At 34.0% G+C, this 22,323-nt stretch overlaps 1 protein-coding gene across 1 annotated transcript in view; it reads right to left on the bottom strand.

Moving 5' to 3' along the window:
* KLHL4 (kelch like family member 4) overlaps positions 1–22,323 on the bottom strand; it is a 104,418-nt gene that overhangs the window by 18,325 nt on the left and 63,770 nt on the right. The window contains exons 4-9 of the mRNA XM_007187651.2: positions 22,034–22,230; positions 18,062–18,274; positions 13,177–13,363; positions 6,876–7,100; positions 5,030–5,192; positions 3,061–3,273 (exon numbers count right to left, since the gene is read on the bottom strand). Coding sequence (XP_007187713.2) covers positions 3,061–3,273; positions 5,030–5,192; positions 6,876–7,100; positions 13,177–13,363; positions 18,062–18,274; positions 22,034–22,230 — 1,198 coding nt within the window. The remainder of the gene's footprint in view (positions 1–3,060; positions 3,274–5,029; positions 5,193–6,875; positions 7,101–13,176; positions 13,364–18,061; positions 18,275–22,033; positions 22,231–22,323) is intronic.

Below are 22,323 nucleotides of genomic sequence, written 5' to 3'. Positions count from 1 at the left end.
TTCCAAAATATACAAGAAGCTCATGCAATTCAATGTCAAAAAAACAAACAACCCAATCCAAAAATGGGCAGAAGACCTAAATAGACATTTCTCCAAAGAAGTTATACAGATTGCCGACAAACACATGAAAGGATACTCAACATCACTGATAATTAGAGAAATGCAAATCAAAACTATAATGAGTTACCACCTCACACAAGTCAGAATGGCCATCATCAAAAAATCTACAAGCAATAAATGCTGGAGAGGGTGTGGAGAAAAGGGTACCCTCTTGCACTGTTGGTGGGAATGTAAATTGATAAAGCCACTATGGAGAACAATATGGAGGTTCCTTATAAAACTAAAAATAAACTACCATATAACCAAGCAATCCCACTACTGGGCATATACCCTAAGAAATCCATAATTAAAAGGGTCATGTATCACACTGTTAATTGCAGCACTATTTACAATAGCCAGTACATGGAAGCAACCTAAGTGTCCATGGACAGATGAATAGATAAAGAAGATGTGGTACATATATACAATGGAATATTACTCAGCCATAAAATGAAATGAAATTGAGTTATTTGTAGTGAGGTGGATGAACCTAGAGTCTGTCATACAGAGTGAAGTAAGTCAGAAAGAGAAAAACAAATACCGTATGCTAACACATATATATGGAAACTAAAAAAAAAAAAAAAAAAAAGGTTCTGAAGAACCTAAGGGCAGGACAGGAATAAAGATGCAGATGTAGAGAATGGACTTGAGGACACGGGGAGGGGAAGGTAAGCTGGGACACAGTGAGAGAGTGGCATGGACATATATACACTACCAAATGTAAAATAGATAGCTAGTGGGAAGAAGCTGCATAGCACAGGGAGATCAGCTTGGTGCTTTGTGACCCCCTAGAGGGATTGTCTAGGGAGCGTGGGAGGGAGATGCAAGAGGGAAGGGATATGGGGATATATGTATACGTATAGCTGATTGACTTTGTTATACAGCAGAAACTAACACATCGTTGTAAGTGGTTATACTCCAATGAAGATGTTAAAAAAAACATTTAAAAATAGAATTGCCATATGATAAAGCAACTCTACTTCTGTGTATATACCCAAAAGAATTGAAAGCAAAGGCTTAAACAGATATTTGTACACCTATATCCTAGCAGCATTATTCACAGTAGCCAAAAGGTGAAGCAACACAATTGTGCATTGACAAATGAATGGGTAAAGAAAATGATGTGGTATGTGCATATAATATAGTATTTTTTCAGATTTAAAAGGAAAGGAAATTTGGATAAATGCTATAATATGGATGAGCCTTGAATAATTATTGCTAGGCTAAGTAAAATAAGCCAGACACAAAAGGATTATTTATTATTCCACTTTTATGAGGTACCTAGAATTATGAAATTCATAGAAAGGGAAAGTAAAATGGTGGCTGCCAGTGACTGTGGTTTGGGAAGAATGGGCATTTATTTTTTAATAAGGATGGAGTTTCTGCTTGAGGAAATGAAAAATATTTCTGGAGATGGATGATGGTAATGTTTTCACAACAATGTAAATGTATTTCATGCCACTGAATTGTGCAGTTAAAAATGGTTAAAAGTGTAAGTTTTATGTGATGTATATTTTGCCACACTAAAAATATCTAGCATAATGAAGAGATGATCAAATACTACTTTGCTAACTTTGGGGAAAACTGATATGGATAATCTCAGTGTGACATATATTTGACTATAATATATTATATATTGAGACAGTAATTGAACTCTTTTATGTTTTGCATAATGTTAAAATAAAATTTGTTTGCATCTCTTAAGATCCAATCTCAGGAAAAACATTCCAGATATACACTGAGTAGCAGGGAGCTGGTCACTTAGGATTAAACTTTAAAAAAAACAGAAAAAAAAAGAAAAAGTCTATCATAAATCAATTATTCCCTATAAGAAACGAAGTATTAGCATCATCAATTATGCTTTTCAGAAGAAAAATAATATTCGTATTCTTTCCTTTAGTCTTTTTTCCCTACATTATATCCTACATATCACTGTTAAATCAATTTCCCCCAAATTATTTTCTTTGTGATATTCCATTTCTCCAAATTTAATTATCCTTTTGCCTACAAGATGAAATCCAAAATTTTCCACCTTGACATTTCAGGCTATCAAAAAATCTGGTGCTTAATTGTGTTTTTGAATTGCTCTTCCAAATTGTTTCAACCTTAAGTCTCTGCTCATATCTATGAAGTTTTCTCCTTTATATTCAGGGTTTTGGCTGTGCTTTTTCCTAGACCTGAAATTCCCTCCATTCTTTTTTATGCCTACAAAGTACAAATTCTAACTAGTTCATGAATTTCCCTTGAGGACTCCATTTGTATTGATCTCTGTCTTCTGAATTCTGATAACCTTACTGACTGTAAATTTGTCACTTGGATGTGGTTAATATTATCAACTGTTATGTTTGTGCATATAGATACATATTTTTCTATCTTGAAAGGGAACATGAATGGTAAAACAACAAAGTAATATGACTGACATTTTAAAAAACACAGTGCACTTTGTTTGTCCAGATGAATGTCTCCCATTCAAAGAAGTTACCTTTGGGAAATTAAATACTTAATGAAATAGAGTCATTGTTCAGAACATTATTAACACCTCTCTTTGGGAATTCTTTCAGTTTATTTTGTAGTGATAAGCCTTCATCCTTTGAGGATTGATTTTGTTTTCAAAAGAGTAAAGTTATTTTGATTTGAGCTGGTGAATAGTTGAATGATATAGCTTGTAATAAAATTTATTTATTCTTACATTTCTTTTGTCTCATTTTATAGGGTGACTATCAAATGATAAAACAACATATTCTTTTTATACATTTCTTATGATGAATCTGGAACACATAAGGAGGATTTCTTCACAACATTTCGAGCCTAGGAGTAAGTGTACAACTTTACAAAGGATTATACCTCTGTAAGAATTAATACTTATTTGGAAGACTACTTTCTGGTAGCTTAAAAATCCTTCTTATTTCTGAAAAAAAACAAATAACCAAATAAATACATGAATAAAAAGGAATATTTTACCGTTCCACACAGTCAGAAAGTCTGGAGCAATGGTTAGAAGCAGGGGCATCATGACCCCCAACAACATATAAGAATCCATTGTATGTTGCAACTCCCACACCTCCACGTCTTTTGGACATTGGAGCACACAGACTCCATTTGTTAGTATGTGGGTCAAAGTATTCCATAGATTTGAGGCAGGAACTTCCATCACGTCCACCAATAGCATATAGCCTAGAAAAAAGACAGAAGTGTGTGTGTGTGTGTGTGTGTGTAAATTTGTGCATAGAATGAAAGTGACAGAACCTTGTGCAAAGCATTGAACTGTGTATTCTACTTCCTTAGTATTTTACAGTGAATGGCCTGAATTTGTGAATGGATAGTTACCTAAAGGCATTTGTTAAGGTCTACCTTACCCTAAACCTCTCTGTTTCATCATTTTTGTGAAAGTTACTTTGACATAATATAATAGATTAAAGGATCCCATTGGAAATGAAGTACAGAGGAAGAAGGGAGATATCAGAATTGTTGGTAGTATTTGTCAGTTAAACCTTAATAAAGCTAAACATTTTTAAAGAAAGGTAAGATGTTTCCAAAACCCAACTATGGCAACCTTACAATTTTAGCTAGGTTTAATTGCCTAGCATTAGAATCCCTGTTGTTTTCTATGAACTATTTTATTTAGTGTAAAAAAAATATGTAACTAAGAAGATATTAATTTAATAAGTAACTAAGGGAATAGAAAAAAACCTAGAAACCAGATTTTTTTCCTAGAAAGATATATTGGCTATGACATTTCTCTCATAAATTTTAAATGCCAATTCTTTTGATGAGCAGTATTTTTAATCTGATTTCAATTTAATCCTGCATCAATAAAGAAGATAAACATTTATTAAACTATATGTCTATAATTGCCCTTCATGCTCAATTGTGAACAATAGCAAGTCAGAAAGATAAAATTAAATTAGTCAGATTCTATGACTTCAGCTTCTTCTGTAATAGGTAGGAGATTGCTACTGAGTCACCTGATATCATTCAGGTTAGACAAGAGATAATCAGATTTAGGAGAATTTTAAGCTCTAAGACACTGTAAGTCTGGGTCTCCTCTTAACTATAGACATTTCTTACTCCTTGCACAAGGTGCTAAAATTGAAGTTGAATTTTAATTGAAATTGTATTGAAATTTCTACTGAACCCAATTATGTGGTGAGATATTGGCTTTATGCATATGCATAGTCAGTACAGACACACAAGGCTGTGTCCTGCCACTGACCCATCCTGGTGTCTGAATTTTTCATCATTCAAGTCTCTCCTATATGCTGGTCATTATCTCCAAAGATTCCTTGTCAGAAAGCACATAATTACCTGCAAGAAGAACAATTCAAGCTCGTAGAAACCTCTAACATCATTGGGTTTCAATATATTAGCTTCTCTTATAGGCAAGCGATCAGGAAGAGGGAAAGATTCAGAAAGATGGTACTAGTTGTAATTCTAAAACACTCAGGAGGGTGAGTAGTAAAGAACAAAAAGACTTGGCCTTTTACAAAGACTTACCAAAGTTTTGATAAGTCAAGAATAAGTTATAATGTAAAAAATGGTAGCTTCTTGAGGGTAAGATTGGAACTGGTTTGCTTCTCAAATTTAATATACACACAAGTCACTTGAGGATCTTGTTAAAATGTCTATTCTGATTCAGGGGGTCTAGGCTGGGGCTAAGATTCAGCATTTCTAAATAGATCTCAGGTAATGCTGATGCTACTGGTCTCAGGACCACACTGGAGTAGCAAAGGACTACAGGATATTTAATTAAATGTTCATTTTAGATAAGTATTTTCCATCATAATGAAGGGAGAGTTCCAACAAAGCCTTTTACTATCGATAACTAGGATGTCCTGGTCACTGGGAATGCTTATTGATTGGTGGATCACATCACTGAAGTGCTGTACCACATGAAATGGGAGAAAAAGCATGCATGCTTGGGTTTACTCACTTGTTGTTTAATGCGACAACACCAACGGTGCTTCTAGGAGTTGACATACTGGCCACATAATTCCACTGACGTCCCTCAGGGTCCCATCTTTCTACAGTGTTTAGATAACTCCATCCATCATGACCACCAACAGCATACATTGGTCCTTCAAGTGTGGCTACGCCTAAAGGGTAAAAATAGCATGAGGGCTCACCTAGGTAGGCCACACACAATGGATGTTGTTTCATTTTGCGAGGAACTGACTGCTTAAAAATGTGTTTTTATCTCTTAAATGGTTTTGTAAATAATCATTTAATGAATAATTTACTGATCTTGATTTAAAAGTGAATATGGTCTTTTAACCCTAGGAAATTTTCAGGCATAGTTAGGGTATCATGATTGTAATGCTGAAGTCAAAGGAAGTAGTGGGACACACCTTTTCTCAGAATTAATAGAAAAGTGAAGATGATTTTTTTTTTCTGGCATAATTTCAAAGTTATTTTTCGAATGTAAGTGATAGATGAGATATGATATTGAATCTTAGATAAATCTTAGAATTGTAGGCTAACTGTGATAGGTCTTTCTACTTCCTGATTTTTATTATAGGGATAAAAAAAGATTCCCATGAGATAAGTAAGTAGACAGGGATTTTTGAGGTTTAGTTAGAAATTTGTTCTAGTAGATACTATAAATAGCCCCTTTCTGCTTCTCATCTGCTCTGGGAATTCATGTAACTGGTTCCTCCCCACCTCACCTTCTTCACCATCTCAATCCGCCTCTCAGAGGTATACCCTCATCACCTCTCCTGTCTCTTTAGTAATATCAATTAGAATTTAACAATTTGCTCTGATTTCTCTGTAAGATATGTTTTCTAAAAATCACACTGACAGAACTGAGGTGAATAATTACATAGTCTATCATTTGATATAGATAATTTATCAGATATTTTGGGGCAAACGATACCAGTCCTGGATATGGCATGCTTTATCTGTGTAAAAGTCAGTTCTTAAAGAACAATGCAATTATTCGGCTTTTTTTTTTTTCTTAAGAAACTCTATGTTATTGAATCGTATGGAGTCTAGCATGAAGAAAGATATACCTTGACAAATACACAGGAGAATCAAAGTTCCCCACTGTTTCAGAAGTCTCCATTCCTTCTTAAACTTTTTTGGAACCTCTGGATTAAGTATAATTTAGAGCTGCTCTCAACCAAAGTGTTTTTTTCTAAATATTTCTGCCTTCAAACTGTATCCTAAGGCTTTTGCCTAAATATAGATTTGCTTCTTATTTGAAGGGACACTAGAAACTAGTCCCTTGAAACAATGAAACAAAGAAACAATGTCTCTCCATTATCAAGTGTTCTTTTCTCTAAATTGAGTTTACAAAAAAACTCGCTGTTGTAGTCTCGTGCTCTTCAACAATATATTCCTTCTAAAAGATTTTATCCTTCCTGAAGTGGGACCCCTTTAAAATACCGGTAGAATGGAGATAGGATTACAACAAGTATGACATCTGAAACAAGAAAAAACTTTCACAGTCTTTTATCATTTGCTTAAGCTTTTCAGCATTTTGGAAACATTTTCACTAAGCGTTTGGCTACATCGCAGTGATGTGCAGCTTAATTTAATTGTAATTTTATTTTTTTTTCAGATGGATGACCTTTATTATTTATTTTTAATTGGGGTATAGTTGTTTCACAACGTTGTGTTAGTTTCTACTCTACAGCGGAGTTCCCTGTGCTATACAGCAGGTTCTCATTAGTTATCTATTTTATACATATTAGTTAGTGTATTCCAGCTTAATTTAATTTTTAAAAAGCTCTACTAACTGTACATTCTTTAGAAAGTATGTAATGTTAAGCTCTTACCTAAGCCATGCCTATGTGTTGACATGGGAGGCATCACCGTCCAGATTTTGCCAACTGGATTAAAACATTCCACAGTATTCAAAGTTTTTAAACCATCTCTTCCTCCCACGATGTAGAGCTTATTATCAATAACAGCAACTCCAAACTGAAGCCTACGGCCACTCATGGTGCCAATATGTAGCCAGCTGTTGGTCCTGAGGTCATATTTTTCGATTGTAGTGGTACCTGTTAAAGAAATATTGAACAATGGTAAAAACTGCTTGTATAAAAATTTTAATTGGCATCATTCATATTATATTTATGTATCTATCATTTATAGCATAGAATCAGTGATTGCAACTCAAATTAAAATAAGTAGCCCAGATGATTCTCCAACCTGGGAGGCAAGATAAGGATAATATTTCGCCACTTCTGAATCCAAATAGAGGAGTCAGCATAAAATAGTTTATTTAATATATATAGTTTATATGCTTATAATGGCTTCTTTGGCTATAATAAGCTGTTGGTAGTACTAACACAGGTGTCAAACACCATATTTTACAACCAAAAATTACTTCGGAATCTAGTACTGACTGTCTACATATCCATTATGGTTTTAATTACCTATGACCGTTCAATATATTAATTTATGCCCTTTTATTTTATTCAGTTTGGTGTGTGTGTGGGTTGACTTAAAATACAAACGACTAAAAGAACAGAAATGAAAATTCCTTTTAAATGGAACTTCAGTGTTGATTCACATAATATTCCATCATGGTAACACAAAGGATTATAATTAATAATATAATTATTTATATTTATATTATTTATGTATTATAATTAATAATGAAATTCTGATGTATTACCTTCTTTATGTGTTAATGAAAGTTCAATTTTCTACTCAATTACTGAAATACCAAATTTACTACCATAGTATACTGTCACTACTGCCATAGTAAATTGTCACTACTTCATAATAAATTATTACCCCTGTAGGCAATGCTTTTTACCAGTCATCAACAATAGCTGTTGTTATTTTTTAATAAAAATTGATTCTGCACAACAGGAAAGTTTCTAATAACCAAAGTGAGAAATGAAAGAATTAGACGATTCACATGCATAGCGCACCTAAGAGAGCTTGTGACAGATTTAGGGAATTTCAACCCAATTTCACAATGCCAACCATAGGAATAAGCAAAAACACTTTTCGGTTGTCTACTGGGAGATTTGTGGAGAAAATATAATCCATTAGTTAAGATGAAAGCATAGTTAATATCTGAAGCCTTTTCACTGGCGAATTATAAGGCTACAGTATAGGGATTTAGGCAGAGTGTATATTATGTCTATGGCTGCTTCTGAAAGTTTTTCTTTTTATATTGGACTAATGGAAACAGTGTTTATATCTTTTTAGGTCTTTTCTGGTGAATAGTGCACTATAAATATTTTTGTCTCAAGAGTTTGGATTTTCACAATAAAAACATGCGAATGTTCAGGCACTCATTTACTCTTTCTCTTTAATCCCTGCATCTTTCATTGACAATGTGGATTTGGCTGAATGCTGATTTACAGATAGCAATCGCTCTATTGACTATATTTATTGCTGAAAGGTCAAATAACACCACCTAGCTTTTATATAATAAATGTCTCTGGATGATACTGTTACAACTGGAATACCTACAAACAAACCCACATCTACTTTCACTCGTCAAGCAGTCAATTTTCTCTGTCTGTTTTCATACCTTTCCACTTCTTCATTCCAATCTTCCCACATCTGTCTTCCTATCCACTCTTTTCTATTTTAACTTTTCATTTTGAACTCTTTTCATTAGTGGAATTTACCAAAAAGCCAATTTAGATTAGGAAATAAAGGCTAGGGTGCACTCATTATTAAGATTATGGAGTTTTTAATGGTGAAGTAATTAGGAAATTGTAGAAGGCTACATAAATCAGCTGTATGTTGAAGATTTACATTGAAATGATGAAGTCTGCTTCATGCCAAGTTAATTTTTTCCAGACATTAGATAAAATATAAAAGACAAATTGACCCCATATCTACTATTTGCATCTATGAACATATATGACTTGTAGTTCTGTATCTTGAATTCTGAAAATTTCTTTATCCCATTTGCCTACTTCCACAATTGCTCCAACTAATCAAAATGTAAATCCTCTAGCTAGCTTATTATGGCAGCTCTATATTTGATGGGAAAACTTAGATTTTTTTTTTTTTTTTTACTAATCTCTCTCTTTAGGACTCACTTCATAATTTTTCTGTGTATATTGGCCTTCTGCACTTAAACGTTGCAAATATTGTTTCTTATTTCATTTCAAAGCTCCTATTCAACCCTCACTTATGATCTATTCAAGAGGGAACAAAACCAGCCAAACTTTGTAGTATTGTTTGGAACATGATAGTTCCTGCAGTTGTGAATATATCTGATGTAGTGATTTCCTCCATCTATTTTTAAAATGAAATAAAAAATCACTATATTAGCTTTTAATTTGTCCCCTGCCATATTGTCTCTCAGAATTCATTGTTTTTAATAAATGAAAGGTTACTGAATACCTTGTATTCACAAAAGCCCACAGTTTACCATTTGGCCATTTAAAATTTTTGACTCTGTGATCATACTTACAACTTTTTGATGACTCTTTTAATATAATGGTAGGAGTTATAGTTAACTCAAGCCACTTGTCTGATATCTATATTTAGCAACTAATTCCAAGTTAACTGTATGAGTCAGAAAGGTAATTAAAGACTGAGGAAGTACTGTATTTCCTAAACATCAAAAGGTGAAAGTTCAAAAAGTATCTTAAAAAAGATAAATGAAACAACACACTGTAAGAAAAGGCATGCATATAGAAATTTTTTTAAGAATGTAAATTGATGTTCTTAAATGTAATACTGATTTATATAGATAAATGCTAACACTTTAATGTTTTTGCTTTACTTAGTTTTTCTTTCTTTCTTTCTTTTCTTTCTTTCTTTTTTTGCTCTTAAGTGTTCACCCTGATTTTTAAATAGATTCTAAAACCTTCAAAGAGAGGGGTCAGTTTTGTTGTTGTTGTTGTTCTTTCATCTAAAATAGTGGCAGTATAGCAAAAAGGAACACAAAATTTGAGTAATAATTCCCTTTCCCTTAGTTATAGATGTTTGCCCTTGACTTGACTATCTAACCTTAAGGACCTTAGTTTCCTCATCTGCAAAATTGGGGTAATAAAATCTATCTTGTAGCATTATTGTGAGGATTAGAAATGATGCTTGCAAAATGCCAACCAAGGATCAGGTACTCAAAAATAATAGTTTTTACTATTATTGTAGTTGTCTGCAACTTCCCTTAGAGATTTTTATATTTCCATACACTAGGTATTCCAAGAGTCTCAAAATGATGGTTTTACTTCCTTCCATATAAAACTGTGGTAGTAGAGTCAAGGGATCATAGGCTCACATTTCACTCATTTCTGTAAGCTAATAAGGAGTTGTAGATACTTATTACCATCTTGTGTAACACATTCATTTGTGTAATGTTAACTTAAAAAAACAGGAACTTGAAAAAATAACAAAAATAGTAGCAAACAGAAAAAACAAACAAATAAACATAAAGTTTTCCATTTCTCACTCTGCAGGTTAGGCTTTTTTTTTTTTTTTTTTTTAATCAGAAACTAAGCATAGCTGTGCTTGCATTTTGTACTTAGTACCCTTTTGATATAAATATCAAATAAGACACCTTTTAAGTTCTGTTAATGTTCATTCTATTCAACAAAATGCAATAAAATATCATTACTAGACTTGAAATTAATTATAAGATTTCATTGTATTTGTTATTTTCTGAAGAACACTAGTTCTGTGAAGTTTCTCTACTACTTTGGAAATAACTGCATTTGCAAGCTCTTGTTTTATAGGTTTATTATTAATTGACATGTCTCCTATATGGTCTTCCAATTTCCAGTTACACATACCAAAAGAAAGAATTGGTTTCCAGAAGCACAGAACTTTGACTTTTGCAACATTTTCTACAAGGTGTCAAAACATTTCTATGTATGACTTGGCAAATTTTAAGTGGTTGGTCTTATTTCCTACACAGCCAATTCTTAATTACAAAGACCTTGTCTCATTGTTTTGGCAACATGGGTCTATAGACTGAGAAATCAAGTGTAAAAAGACAGAACTATAGTAAAACAAGTTCTAAGAAGTATTCAAGGTAGACATGATGGCTTCAGAAATTTTTCCCTATTCCTATTTGTTGAAATTCTTCTGTAAAATCATTATTTTATTCCAGGATGGAATTGCTGATCTTGTTATCAACACTTCAAGTTTATTTGTAACTGGTCTTTGAGCATCTATCTGGAAATTGACAGCAAGAAGTTAGAGACCACTCTCCTATTTCTGTCAAAAAACAAATTTGGAGGACCCCATCTCTTCCATTTACAATAAATCTTTAAGTTTTCCCTGAAAAGATCTTACATTGCAAACAAATACTCAAATTTAAAAATTGTTGCCATAAGAACCACAAAAGACCCCAAATTGCCAACACAACCTTGAGAAAAAAGAACAAAGCTGAAGATATCACCCTCCCAGACTTCAGACTATACTACAAAGCTAAAGTCATCAAAACAGCATTGTACTTGCACCAAAGCAGACACATAGATCAATGGTACAGAATAGAAAGCCCAGAAATAAGCCCACACACCTATGGGCAATTAATCTATGACAAAGGAGGCAAGAATATACAATGGAGAAAAGACACTCTTCAACAAGTGGTTCTGGGAAAACTGGAAAATGAGATTAGAATATTCCCTCACACCATATACAAAAATAAAATCAAAATGGTTTAAGTACCTAACTGTAAAACCTGAAACCATAAAACTCCTAGAAAAAAACAGGCAGAACACTATTTGACATAAATCATAGCAATATTTTTTTGGTTCTATCTCCTAAGGCAAAAGAAATAAAAGCAAAAATAAACAAGTGGGTCCTAATTAAACTTAAAAGCTTTTGCACAGCAAAGGAAACCACCAACAAAATGAAAAGACAACCTATGGAATGGGAGAAAATATTTGCAAATGATGTGGCCTACAAGAGGTTAATATCTAAAATATATAAATAGCCCATACAACTCAATATCAAAAAAAAAAAAACCAATCAAAAAATGGCAGAAGAATAGACATTTATCCAAAGAAGACATACAGATGGCTAACTGGCACATGAAAAGATGCTTAGCATTGCTAATTATTAGAGAAAGGCAATCAAAACCACAATGAAATATCACCTTACACATGCAAGATGACTATCATCAAAAAGTCTCCAAATAACAAATGTTGGAGAGGATGTGGATAAAAGGGAACCCTTGTACACTGTTGTTGGGAATGTAAAGTGGTATAACCACTACAGAAAACAGTATGAAGTTTCCTCAAAAAACTAAAAATAGAACTACCATATGATCCAGAAATTACACTCCTGGGCATATATCCAGAAAAAACGAAAACACTAATTCAAAAAGATATATGCACTCCAATGTTCACAGCAAAATAATATACAATAGCCAAGACATAGAAGCAACCTGAGTGTCATCAACAGATAAATGGATAAAAAAGATGTGGTATATATACAATGGAATAGGATTCAGCCACAAAAAGAGTGAAATTCTGCCATTTGTAGTAACATTGAAGGACCTAGACAATATTATGCTTAGTGAAATGTCAGAGTGACAAATACTGTATGATATCACTTATATGTGAAATCTAAAATAATACAAATGAATGTATATCCAAAACAGAAATAGACGCACAAATATAGAAAACGAACTAGTGGTTACCAAAGGTTAGAGAGAAGGAGGGAGGGACAAATTAAGGGTATGGGATTAACAGATACAAACTACTATGTATAAAATAGATAAACAGCGAAGATATACTGTATAGTACAGGATATTATAGCCATTTTCTTGTAATAACCTATAATGGAGTATCATCTGCAAAAATACTGAATCACTATGCAGTTCACCTGAAACTAATATAATACTGTAAGTCTATACTTCAATAAAAATAAATTAAATGTATCCTGAGAGTAATAAATAAATAAATATTGCCGTCATAAGAGAAAAGTACCTATTAAGAGTTGAGGAAACACTAATGAAAGGGTTATATACCACAAGGTAAGAATAAAAAAGGAGGTCACAATATTTATATTACCTTATTTATAAGAAATAGCTTTAGATGCACACATTTATATATAGCTTTAATACCGCCCTCATAGTTTGGAGGGTGTTGAGAATACATCTTTTTTGAATGATACTTTCTAAAGTAATTAATTTGTTCCTGTTACCTTTCATGGCATCCATGCCTCCCACAGCATAAAGTGCTCCCACAGTTGATTTTCTAGGCTTTGTCCGAGGGCTTTGCATCATGGGTCTTCTCTCAGGTAAGAGATGATACTTCATAGCTTCCATCAGGAGCTTCTGACACTCAAGATCACCAGTAAACATGGAACTGTTTTCAAGATCTGCCAGTAACTGAAAAGTAATGATGCATGTATATGAAGTAAAGAGCAAACATTAGAAATAGCATTTTCATTTATATAACTTTGGAGAAAACTCAAGCTAATTCTAATGTATGTGTTATTATTTAATATTTTAAGTTACTTAGTAACATATTTTATGATTAAAAGCCTCATGGTAGTAGCGAATTTATTAATGCACATTTATTTGACATACTTTTCCTCTTTTGAATATGTACGTGTAATCTCCAGGAGTGAAAGTGAAAAAGCACTCATAAAATGTGTTACTGAAAGCAAAGTGAATGGCTGTGTCTGCACAGAGCAAGCATCTCCTGCCCCGCTAGAGAAGCAGCCACCTTTTTGGTTGATTTAGGGGAAATGGCACAAACATGCGCAATTAAAATAATATCAGGACTTCACTGGTGGCGCAGTGGTTAAGAATCTGTCTGCCAATGCAGGGGACACGGGTTCGAGTCCTGGTCCAGAAAGATCCCACATGCCGTGGAGCAACTAAGCCTGTTTGCCACAACTACTGAGCCTGCGCTCCTCAACAAGGGGAAGCCACCGCAATGAGAAGCCCGTGCACCACAGCGAAGAATAGCCCCCGTTCGCCGCAACTATAGAAAGCCCATGCACAGCAATGAAGACCCAATGAAACCCTAAATAAATAAATATATTAAAAAAATAATATCACCATGGGGGCTGCATCTTTATCATCAAATCAAAGCACGAAGCAGGTGTTTTTTATCTGTACATGTACATGTGTACACCAGTAAAGTACATGTATTAGTAACTAGGTAATTCATCATCAATAGTACGTGAGATCAATCCTTTCTAACCATTATTGCCCGGCAGCTAATATGACCCTAATTGAATGGGATAAAAGCTAGGTAAAGTATTCTTCCTGAGATGAGTTGAGGAGAAGTTAAGAGTTTTGTTCAGAATTTTCCAAGGGTCATTTAGATTGGTTCCTTGGAGTCTGGAGTCCACAGTATCATAGGAATTGACAGGAAGAGCAAGCAGGTTGTTGGAATGGAGGTGCTAATCTTACCCCATAAAACTTCCCTGAAGTTTCCTGTTCTTCACTGGTTAACCTCAACCCTGTTCTCACCCCACTTTTTATCCCTGATGGATCACTCTTTTGACTTGGCTGGTGAGACCCCACGTATTTCCTTAATGCATACTCTGTAGCAAATAGGTTTGAAAACTAGGCTATGTAATTTTTTTTTTCTTTTGAAAATATTCTTCAGACATTTATCACCAGTCTCTTCATATATTTCATTTCTAGAATATTTGTATAAGATTACCCACTACTACCATCATCAGGAAAAGTTCACACAATCCCACATTCTAGGCATACTCAGGAGTGGGAGGCCAAGGTACCACTGGTTGTGTGTTTCAGCTGGATATTTCCTGTTATTCCAATAAATTAAGAAAAGTCCAACTAAGCACTTTGCTGAAAGAATGTCATGTAGACTTAATAGCAGTATAAAGTTAAGGGCTTCTGATCCTTTACACCAGTGTATTTCAAATTTTTGCATATCTAAGAATCATCTGGAGAACTTGCTAAAATACAGATTCCTTGGCCTCAACCCAATAACTCGTTTCAGTTGGTCTGTGGTGGGGGCCTGAGAAACTGAGTTTCAAAGAAGCCCCTGGCTTAAGAGTAAATATGTACTGGGAGTTCAAAAGATGGAAGAGTATAAAGACTCTGAGCTCATCTCCTCTCCCAGGCACACAAAAATTACAACTATTTATAGGATAACTATTGATGAAAAAGACCAGAACATACCAGAAAAGATCATCTACAACTAAAGATGTAAAGAAGAAACCACAAGTTGGGTAGGAGGGGTAGAGTCACAATATAGTCAAGACCCATAATCCCGGTGTGGGTGACCCACAAACAGGAGAATAATTACAACTGCAGAGGTTCTCCCCAAAAAGCGAGGGGTCTAAGCCCCACATTGGGCTCCCTAGCCCAGGAGCCCTGCTCCAGGAAGACAAGCAACCAGACTATTTGGCTTCAAAGGCCAGCGGGGCTTACATTCAGGAGACTGAGAGGGCTGTGGAAAATAGCGACTCCATATTTAAAGGTCGCACACAAAATCTCACATGCTCTGGGATCCAGGGCAGAAGCAGTAACTTGAAAGGAGACTGTGTCAGATCTACCTGCTGATCTTAGAGGGTCACCAGGAAAGGCAATAGGCAACCAGAGCTCACCCTGGAGTCAGACACTGGCAGCAGCCATTTGTGGGAGCTCATTCTGTCGTGTGGACACTGGTCCTGGTAAGGGCCATTTTGGAATCTTCCCTCTAGCTTACTAGCCTTAGGACCCAGACCTGCCCCCACCCAACAGCCTATAGGCACCAGTACTGGCATGCCTCAGGTGAAGTAGCTAACTGAGCAGGGACATAGCCCCACTCACCAGAAGATGTGGTATACACACACACACACACACACACACACACACACACACACACACACACACACTCTATACAATGGAATACTACTCAGCCATAAAAAAGAATGAAAATTTGCCATTTGCATCCACAAGGAAGGTCCTGGAGGGTATTATCCTCAGCAAAATAAGTCAGACAATGACAAAGACTGTATGTTATCACTTATATGTGGAATATAAAAACAGTGATACAAACTAGTGAACACAACAAAAAAGAAACAGACTCTACAAAAAATAAATACAGGAGAGGATGTGGAGCAAAGAGAACCCTCCTACACTGTTGGTGGGAATGTAAATTGGTGCAGTCACTATGGAGAACAGTATGGAGGTTCCTTAAAAAACTAAAAATAGAGTTATATGATCCAGCGATACTACTCCTGGGCATATATCTGGAAAAGAGGAAAACTTTAATTTGTAAAGTTACATGCACCCCAATGTTCATAGTAGCACTATTTACAATAGCCAAGACATGGAAGCGATCTAAGTGTCCATGGACAGATGAATGGATAAAGAAGATGTGGTATATGTATACAATGGAATATTACTCAGCCACTAAAAAGAATGAAATAATGCCATTTGCAGCAACATGGATGGACCTAGAGATTATCATACTAAGTGAAGTTAATCAGAGAAAAACAAATATCATATGATATCACTTATATGCAGAATCTAAAAAAAATGATACAAATGAACTAATTTACTAAACAGAAACAGACTTGGAGATGTAGAAAACAAACTTATGGTTATCAAAGGGGAAGGGGGGGAGGGATAATATAGGAGTTTGGGATTAACAGATACACACTACTAAATATAAAATAGATAAACAACAAGGACCTACTGTATAGCACAGGGAACTATATGCAATATCTTGTAATAATCTATAATGGAAAAGAACCTGAAATAGAATATATATATATATCTGTATATATAACTGGAACACTCTGCTATACACCTGAAACTAACATAACACTGTAAATCAACTATACTTCAATTAAAAAAAAAGAAACAGACTAACAGATATAGAGAACTAGTGGTTACCAGTGGGGAGAGGGAAGGGGGGAGAGGCAAGTTAGGGGTAGGAGATTAAGAGATGCAAACCACTATGTACGAAATAAATAAGCTATAAGGATATATTGTACAGCACAGGGAATATAGCCTATGTTTTTATAATAAATATAAATGGCATATAATCTATAAAAATTTTGAATTACTATGTTGTACACCTGAAACTAATATAATATTGTAAATCAACTGTAACTCAACTAAAAATAAGAGTAAATATGTACTTCCATGGGATTTAATTAACAGCTAAAAGTAAAAAAAAAAAGTAGAGAAGTCATCAGCAAATTAAAATCTATTTTTCAATGTTAACATTTAATTAGAAATTTTTTGCAAATTGATTAATTTTAACGTTTATGAAGCTACTGATCCATTAAGTCCAGAAACGTCCTTCTTTCCAATGTGAATGATGTTTGAGGACTTTAGCCACAAGTTATATAGCATATGAAGTGTGCATATGTGCCTTATATTCATATATATATATATGTATATGTATATATATATATAATATAAATGATATATACTACTGATCAGTTGGCTACAGAGAAATAATTGTGGTTATCACCAATGTTAGAATTATATAGTGAGACTGCACTCCAACCTCACTAAACTTCACATACTAAAATTCAGTATGAGGTGGGTCAATCCTGAGTTTTATCCAAGGGCGTTTGTTTTTAGGATCATTTTTTGTACAATCCTTCTACATGCATGGTGAGGATGCCATTATAATGATGCTCCAGTGCATCTGAAGCAATTATAGTATGGTTTCAATCATAGTAGCTAATTACTCATGTTAGTTAGTAGGTATTTTCCAGAATCTAACTCCTTCCTAGGGTCTCCTCTGAGATGCTACTGTAATGATTATTATCACCTTGCCTAGAAGGTGGCAGGAAAAGAAAAAGAGTTAGGTTAGTCATTTTCTCTGCTTGTTACAAGTGCTGTTTGGTGAGAGAGGAAACTGAAACTAATGAGTATTCTGAAGTTTGGGGATTATTTGTAGGTTTTTTCCTTAAACCTTTTTCCCTCGCTCTTCTTCATTATTAATATTGTTAATTGAAGGCTGTACATGTCCTTCTGTGAAACAAATCCTGTACCAGAAATTCTCTGTATAAAATTAAAAAAAAAAAAAAAGGAATGGCTTAATGCCTAGTTGTTGTTTAGAACTATAATTTACATTACCTGGGTAAGTTTCCATACCTGTGGTGGAAGTAATGGCAGTCTGATGTAAGAAAGCAGCATTGCTAGGTCTCGTTGCCTAGCCTGCACATCATGCCTTACCCACTGCATTAGAGCATGGAAAATAGTTTCTTCATCAGGAACATTAATGTCATCACTGCATAAAAGTTTTGAAATCTCATTAGCTGGAAGCAGGAGGAATTCTTGGTTCTTTACTACCTCGATGAAGTGTTCCTAGAAAAGAGAAGTCTTCTACTGAAACTTTGTACTTTAGAAACTTCTTAACAAAATAAGCTTACCAAAGCATTTATTTTTGTTAAACTTCAGAAAAAGCCAGAGAGACAGATATATGCATTCATAGAAAATAGATGTTATTGCTGCCCGTGACAAGGGATTGGAGGAGCCTCTGAAGCTGAGGAACAAAATGCTTCCACTGGGAATTATTTATTAAACACAAGGAAAGGCCTTAACTACTTCACAGGCCACATGGGTAGTGTCTGAGTTGATGCCAGTGCTTTACTCTCTGATTTTGTAGGTGACAACAGTTTATGACTCCATGACTGACTGATGTCAAGTTGGCCTTTAGCCAAAAACCTTAAGAGAAAGGCTGAAAATTTTCAAGGTAGAGGCTATCTTGAAGGCCTGGTAGAGGCAGCTTTGGCTGTGCATTTGATGGGGCAACATACTGAATTCATTTGAGATGAGAAAAAGAGACTGATTAAAAACTCCTTTCTCTTGTGAAAAATCACGATCTTCTATTAACCAAGGTAAAGTTATTTTGCAATGGATAAACATCTACAGATTCAGGTTAATCTAAAAGTGACTCCTATTGAGTTATTTTTTGAGGAGGAGAGGGGCTATCTCTCAATTTTTATGTTTTATAACTTGATTCTCTCTTCTGTCATTTGTGTTGTATTTTTGTCAAGTATCAAATTTCAGGCAGCTGTGTTTCAATTTTTTTCATCAAAACACCAATATATTTTTCCTGTTTATAATGTTATATATTTTTCTTTGACAACACAATTATCATTTCCAACATTTTTCATAGTAAAGATCTTAAGTTTTAAATGCAATAAAATATACTTCTGAAATTGATATAAGCAAGTCTAGTTGGTAATTTATGTTGCCCAATAAATAGATATTCTGGAAGCAGCTTAAGACAGCCTCTGAATAACTGGGGGATCTGGATAAATCAAATCACTCCTTCAGCTCCATTCTGAGTTTAGTCATTGTAGGAGGCAAGACTTCTGCCAGTGAACCACCAGTGCCCTTGAGTTTAGTCATTGTGGGACTGAGTTAACCTAATAGCAAAATTATCCATACAAGAATCATCAAGTTTGATAGACCCATCAGGAAGCTCTGATACAATAAATTCCAAGTTAACTTGCCTATTTAGACAAAGAGCCCTCTTGTGACTAATGCAAGTAATTGAGAGAGAACTGCTGATTTTACTATAGCAGATGTTCCTGGTTGAAAACCCTCTCATCTATAGCAAAATGGTGGAGCTAGTACTAAAACTAAAAATACATTACACTTGTACAGCACTTCACACTTTACAGATTTATTTCACAAACATTAAGTCATCACCAATGCAATCTTGTGGGAGGTGGAATTATTCTGATGAGACAACAGGCTATGTGAATTGTTTGATCTCTTGTGCAGTAAATGGCTAAGTATGCACTCACACCTATGCCTTTAGGTCTACTTCATTTTGTTCGATACTGCAACTGCCTTTCATAAATGACATAATTTTTATGAAAGGATTAAAAAAAAGATAAAACACTCTAAAACTTACAGTTACCTATTACTGGTAGTGTATGTAAACTTTGAAACTGTGTAAATATTATGGAAGACCCCATCTCTCATTCTTCTTGCTATCCACTCTCGAAGGAAAGAAAAGAAAAAAAAGAAAGTGAGAGAGAGTGCCCTTGGTTTGGTGTTCATTTTTAAAATCCACACTTACATTGTTGCAAAATGTATTCAATGAATATAGCATATCTGTTGAATGTTTCATCGATGCAGACTACTATTTATATGATTGTGATGGTTAATTTTATGTCAACTTGACTGAGCCATGGAATGTCCAGACTTTTGGCCAAACATTATTCTGAGTGTGTCTGTGAGGGTATTTCTGGATGAGGCCCACTCACATTAGAAAGGGCAATCTGTTTTACTCAGTCTATGATTCAAATGACTGAAACTGAATCCTTAGAGTTTAACATTATTCTTAGAGATTAAAATTATTTGCATTTTTGTACTATCAGTACAGTATTATAAAAGCAGTATTTTAGCAAGATCTTGACATCTTTTGCTGCATTTATAATAGATACTAAAATAACTAAAGAGGGATTAAAGGAGGTAACAGTATTGCATTTTTTTGCACATCCTGCTTTAACACTCAGTTTCAGTCACATAATAGGAAAGGGAAGACAAGTTCATTTTGAGCAACAAAAATAACTCAAGCTGTTTATCAGAATGTGTTTTGTCTGCAAGAGTGAGATACCAGACAGGAAACTGTTAATAGTTAGTTCAAGAATTTAAATAATTTAACAGGAAGTTTTCATGTTTGGCATTTGTGGTAGGATTAACCTTTGAACTGCTGTTCCTATAGATTATATAGCATCTATATTTAGGACATAGGAATATAAATAGCATGATTAAATGACATGTTAAAATGTCAATCTATTATAATATGATTCTCCATATAATGGTATTGTTTCAGAAATATGTTTAAAACTTCAAATTTTGAACAATGACCAAGGGTGGGAAGAAGAGAGTGGAAGTTTTACAAGAATTTTTTAGAGAATTCAAATATTACAAGCTTGAAAATTTTAAGGTCTGTATGAAACTCTAGAAATACTTTTTAATTATATGCATCTCAATTCTAAAATTGTACTGTTAATTTTATTGTTTTTAGTTGTGATTCTCTATTGTTCATTTTTATGTACTTGCCTTTATCTTTGAATCTTAAATAAATGTAGCTATCTTCTTAGCTTGAAATTTTATCTTTTAATTTGGTTTCACAGAAAGATCCATCTCTTGTGTTGTTCCCTGCTTCAGAGGTTAAAAAGTTCATTTTCTTCTTTGCATAAGGGAATTATTAGCATGAATGGCAAGGATTTATTTAATATCCTCTAGCTACTTTTACTTGCCTCCCTACAATCTATATTTCATGTCACTGTCACTTGACTGAATAAAGATAGTCTTATCCCATGCAACTTTTAAAGAATTAACACATCAAACATGTTCATTTAATTTATTATAATTACTAATAGAATTGAGAGGGATTTTAAGTTAATTAAAGAATTGAACTGCAAGTTGTTTTAACCAAAATAACATGTTTTCATTAAGAAATAAAAAGTCCATTCAATAGAATGGTCTGATTTACTAATTTTGATAGTTCTTAAGCTCTTCCAGTTAATAGTGATCCAATAATATTACTTTTTTACTTATTGAATGATACCTATTGGGTTAGCCAAAAAGTTCATTCGGGTTTTTCCATAACATCGTATGAAAAACCCGAAAGAACCTTTTGGCCAACCCAATAAATTCCATTAGAAATAATAATTTGTACAACTTTATGAAGTAAAGTTCTAATAGTACAAAAACATCAGGGAAATTATGTTTCCTTGTTACTGTGGATTCTACTTGAAATATGTATTTGTCCAGTTTAATTGTTGGCAATATTTTCATTTCTCCAAGCTCTGAGATTTAATTAAATGTTTTTAGTTTGAAAAATGTGAAACTTGCTTGTGTACAGCTCAACCAGACAAATATTTTTATCTAATATCTATTTTGTGCAATTCATTTGAAAATTATGTAAATATATATTGCTTTTTAATTTTATCCCAACATTATAATCTTTACCTTGGAATGGTTCTACACACACAAACATACACACACACACAAACACATATCAGTAAACATATAATTAGTTTAGACATTGTGTTAATATATTATCACTACAAGTTAACATGAAGCAATTGATTTTACCATTGTGTATTTATGTGCCACACTCAGGAGCTCTGTACAGCCCTGGGCATCTCCAAACGATCGAATCCCTAAGCAGTTTGAAGGGTGGAGCTGTTTTATAAGAAAATTGGAGCAGACTTCAATGACTTGAGTCAGCTGCAGGAGACAAGCTGCAGCCAGCAAATTTTCAATAGTATCTTCTTTCAATTGCAGGACACCTAAATGGTTTGAAAAAGTAAAGAATGATTATATATTCCGTAAAGTAAGACACAAATATGCTAGATAGTTAAAATTTTCAGTTTCTTTCATCA

This window comes from Balaenoptera acutorostrata, chromosome X, assembly GCF_949987535.1.
Source record: "Balaenoptera acutorostrata chromosome X, mBalAcu1.1, whole genome shotgun sequence".
NCBI classification, from domain to species: domain Eukaryota; kingdom Metazoa; phylum Chordata; class Mammalia; order Artiodactyla; family Balaenopteridae; genus Balaenoptera; species Balaenoptera acutorostrata.
Note: the sequence above shows the minus strand (reverse complement) of the source record. Positions and strands in the feature narration are given on the sequence as shown.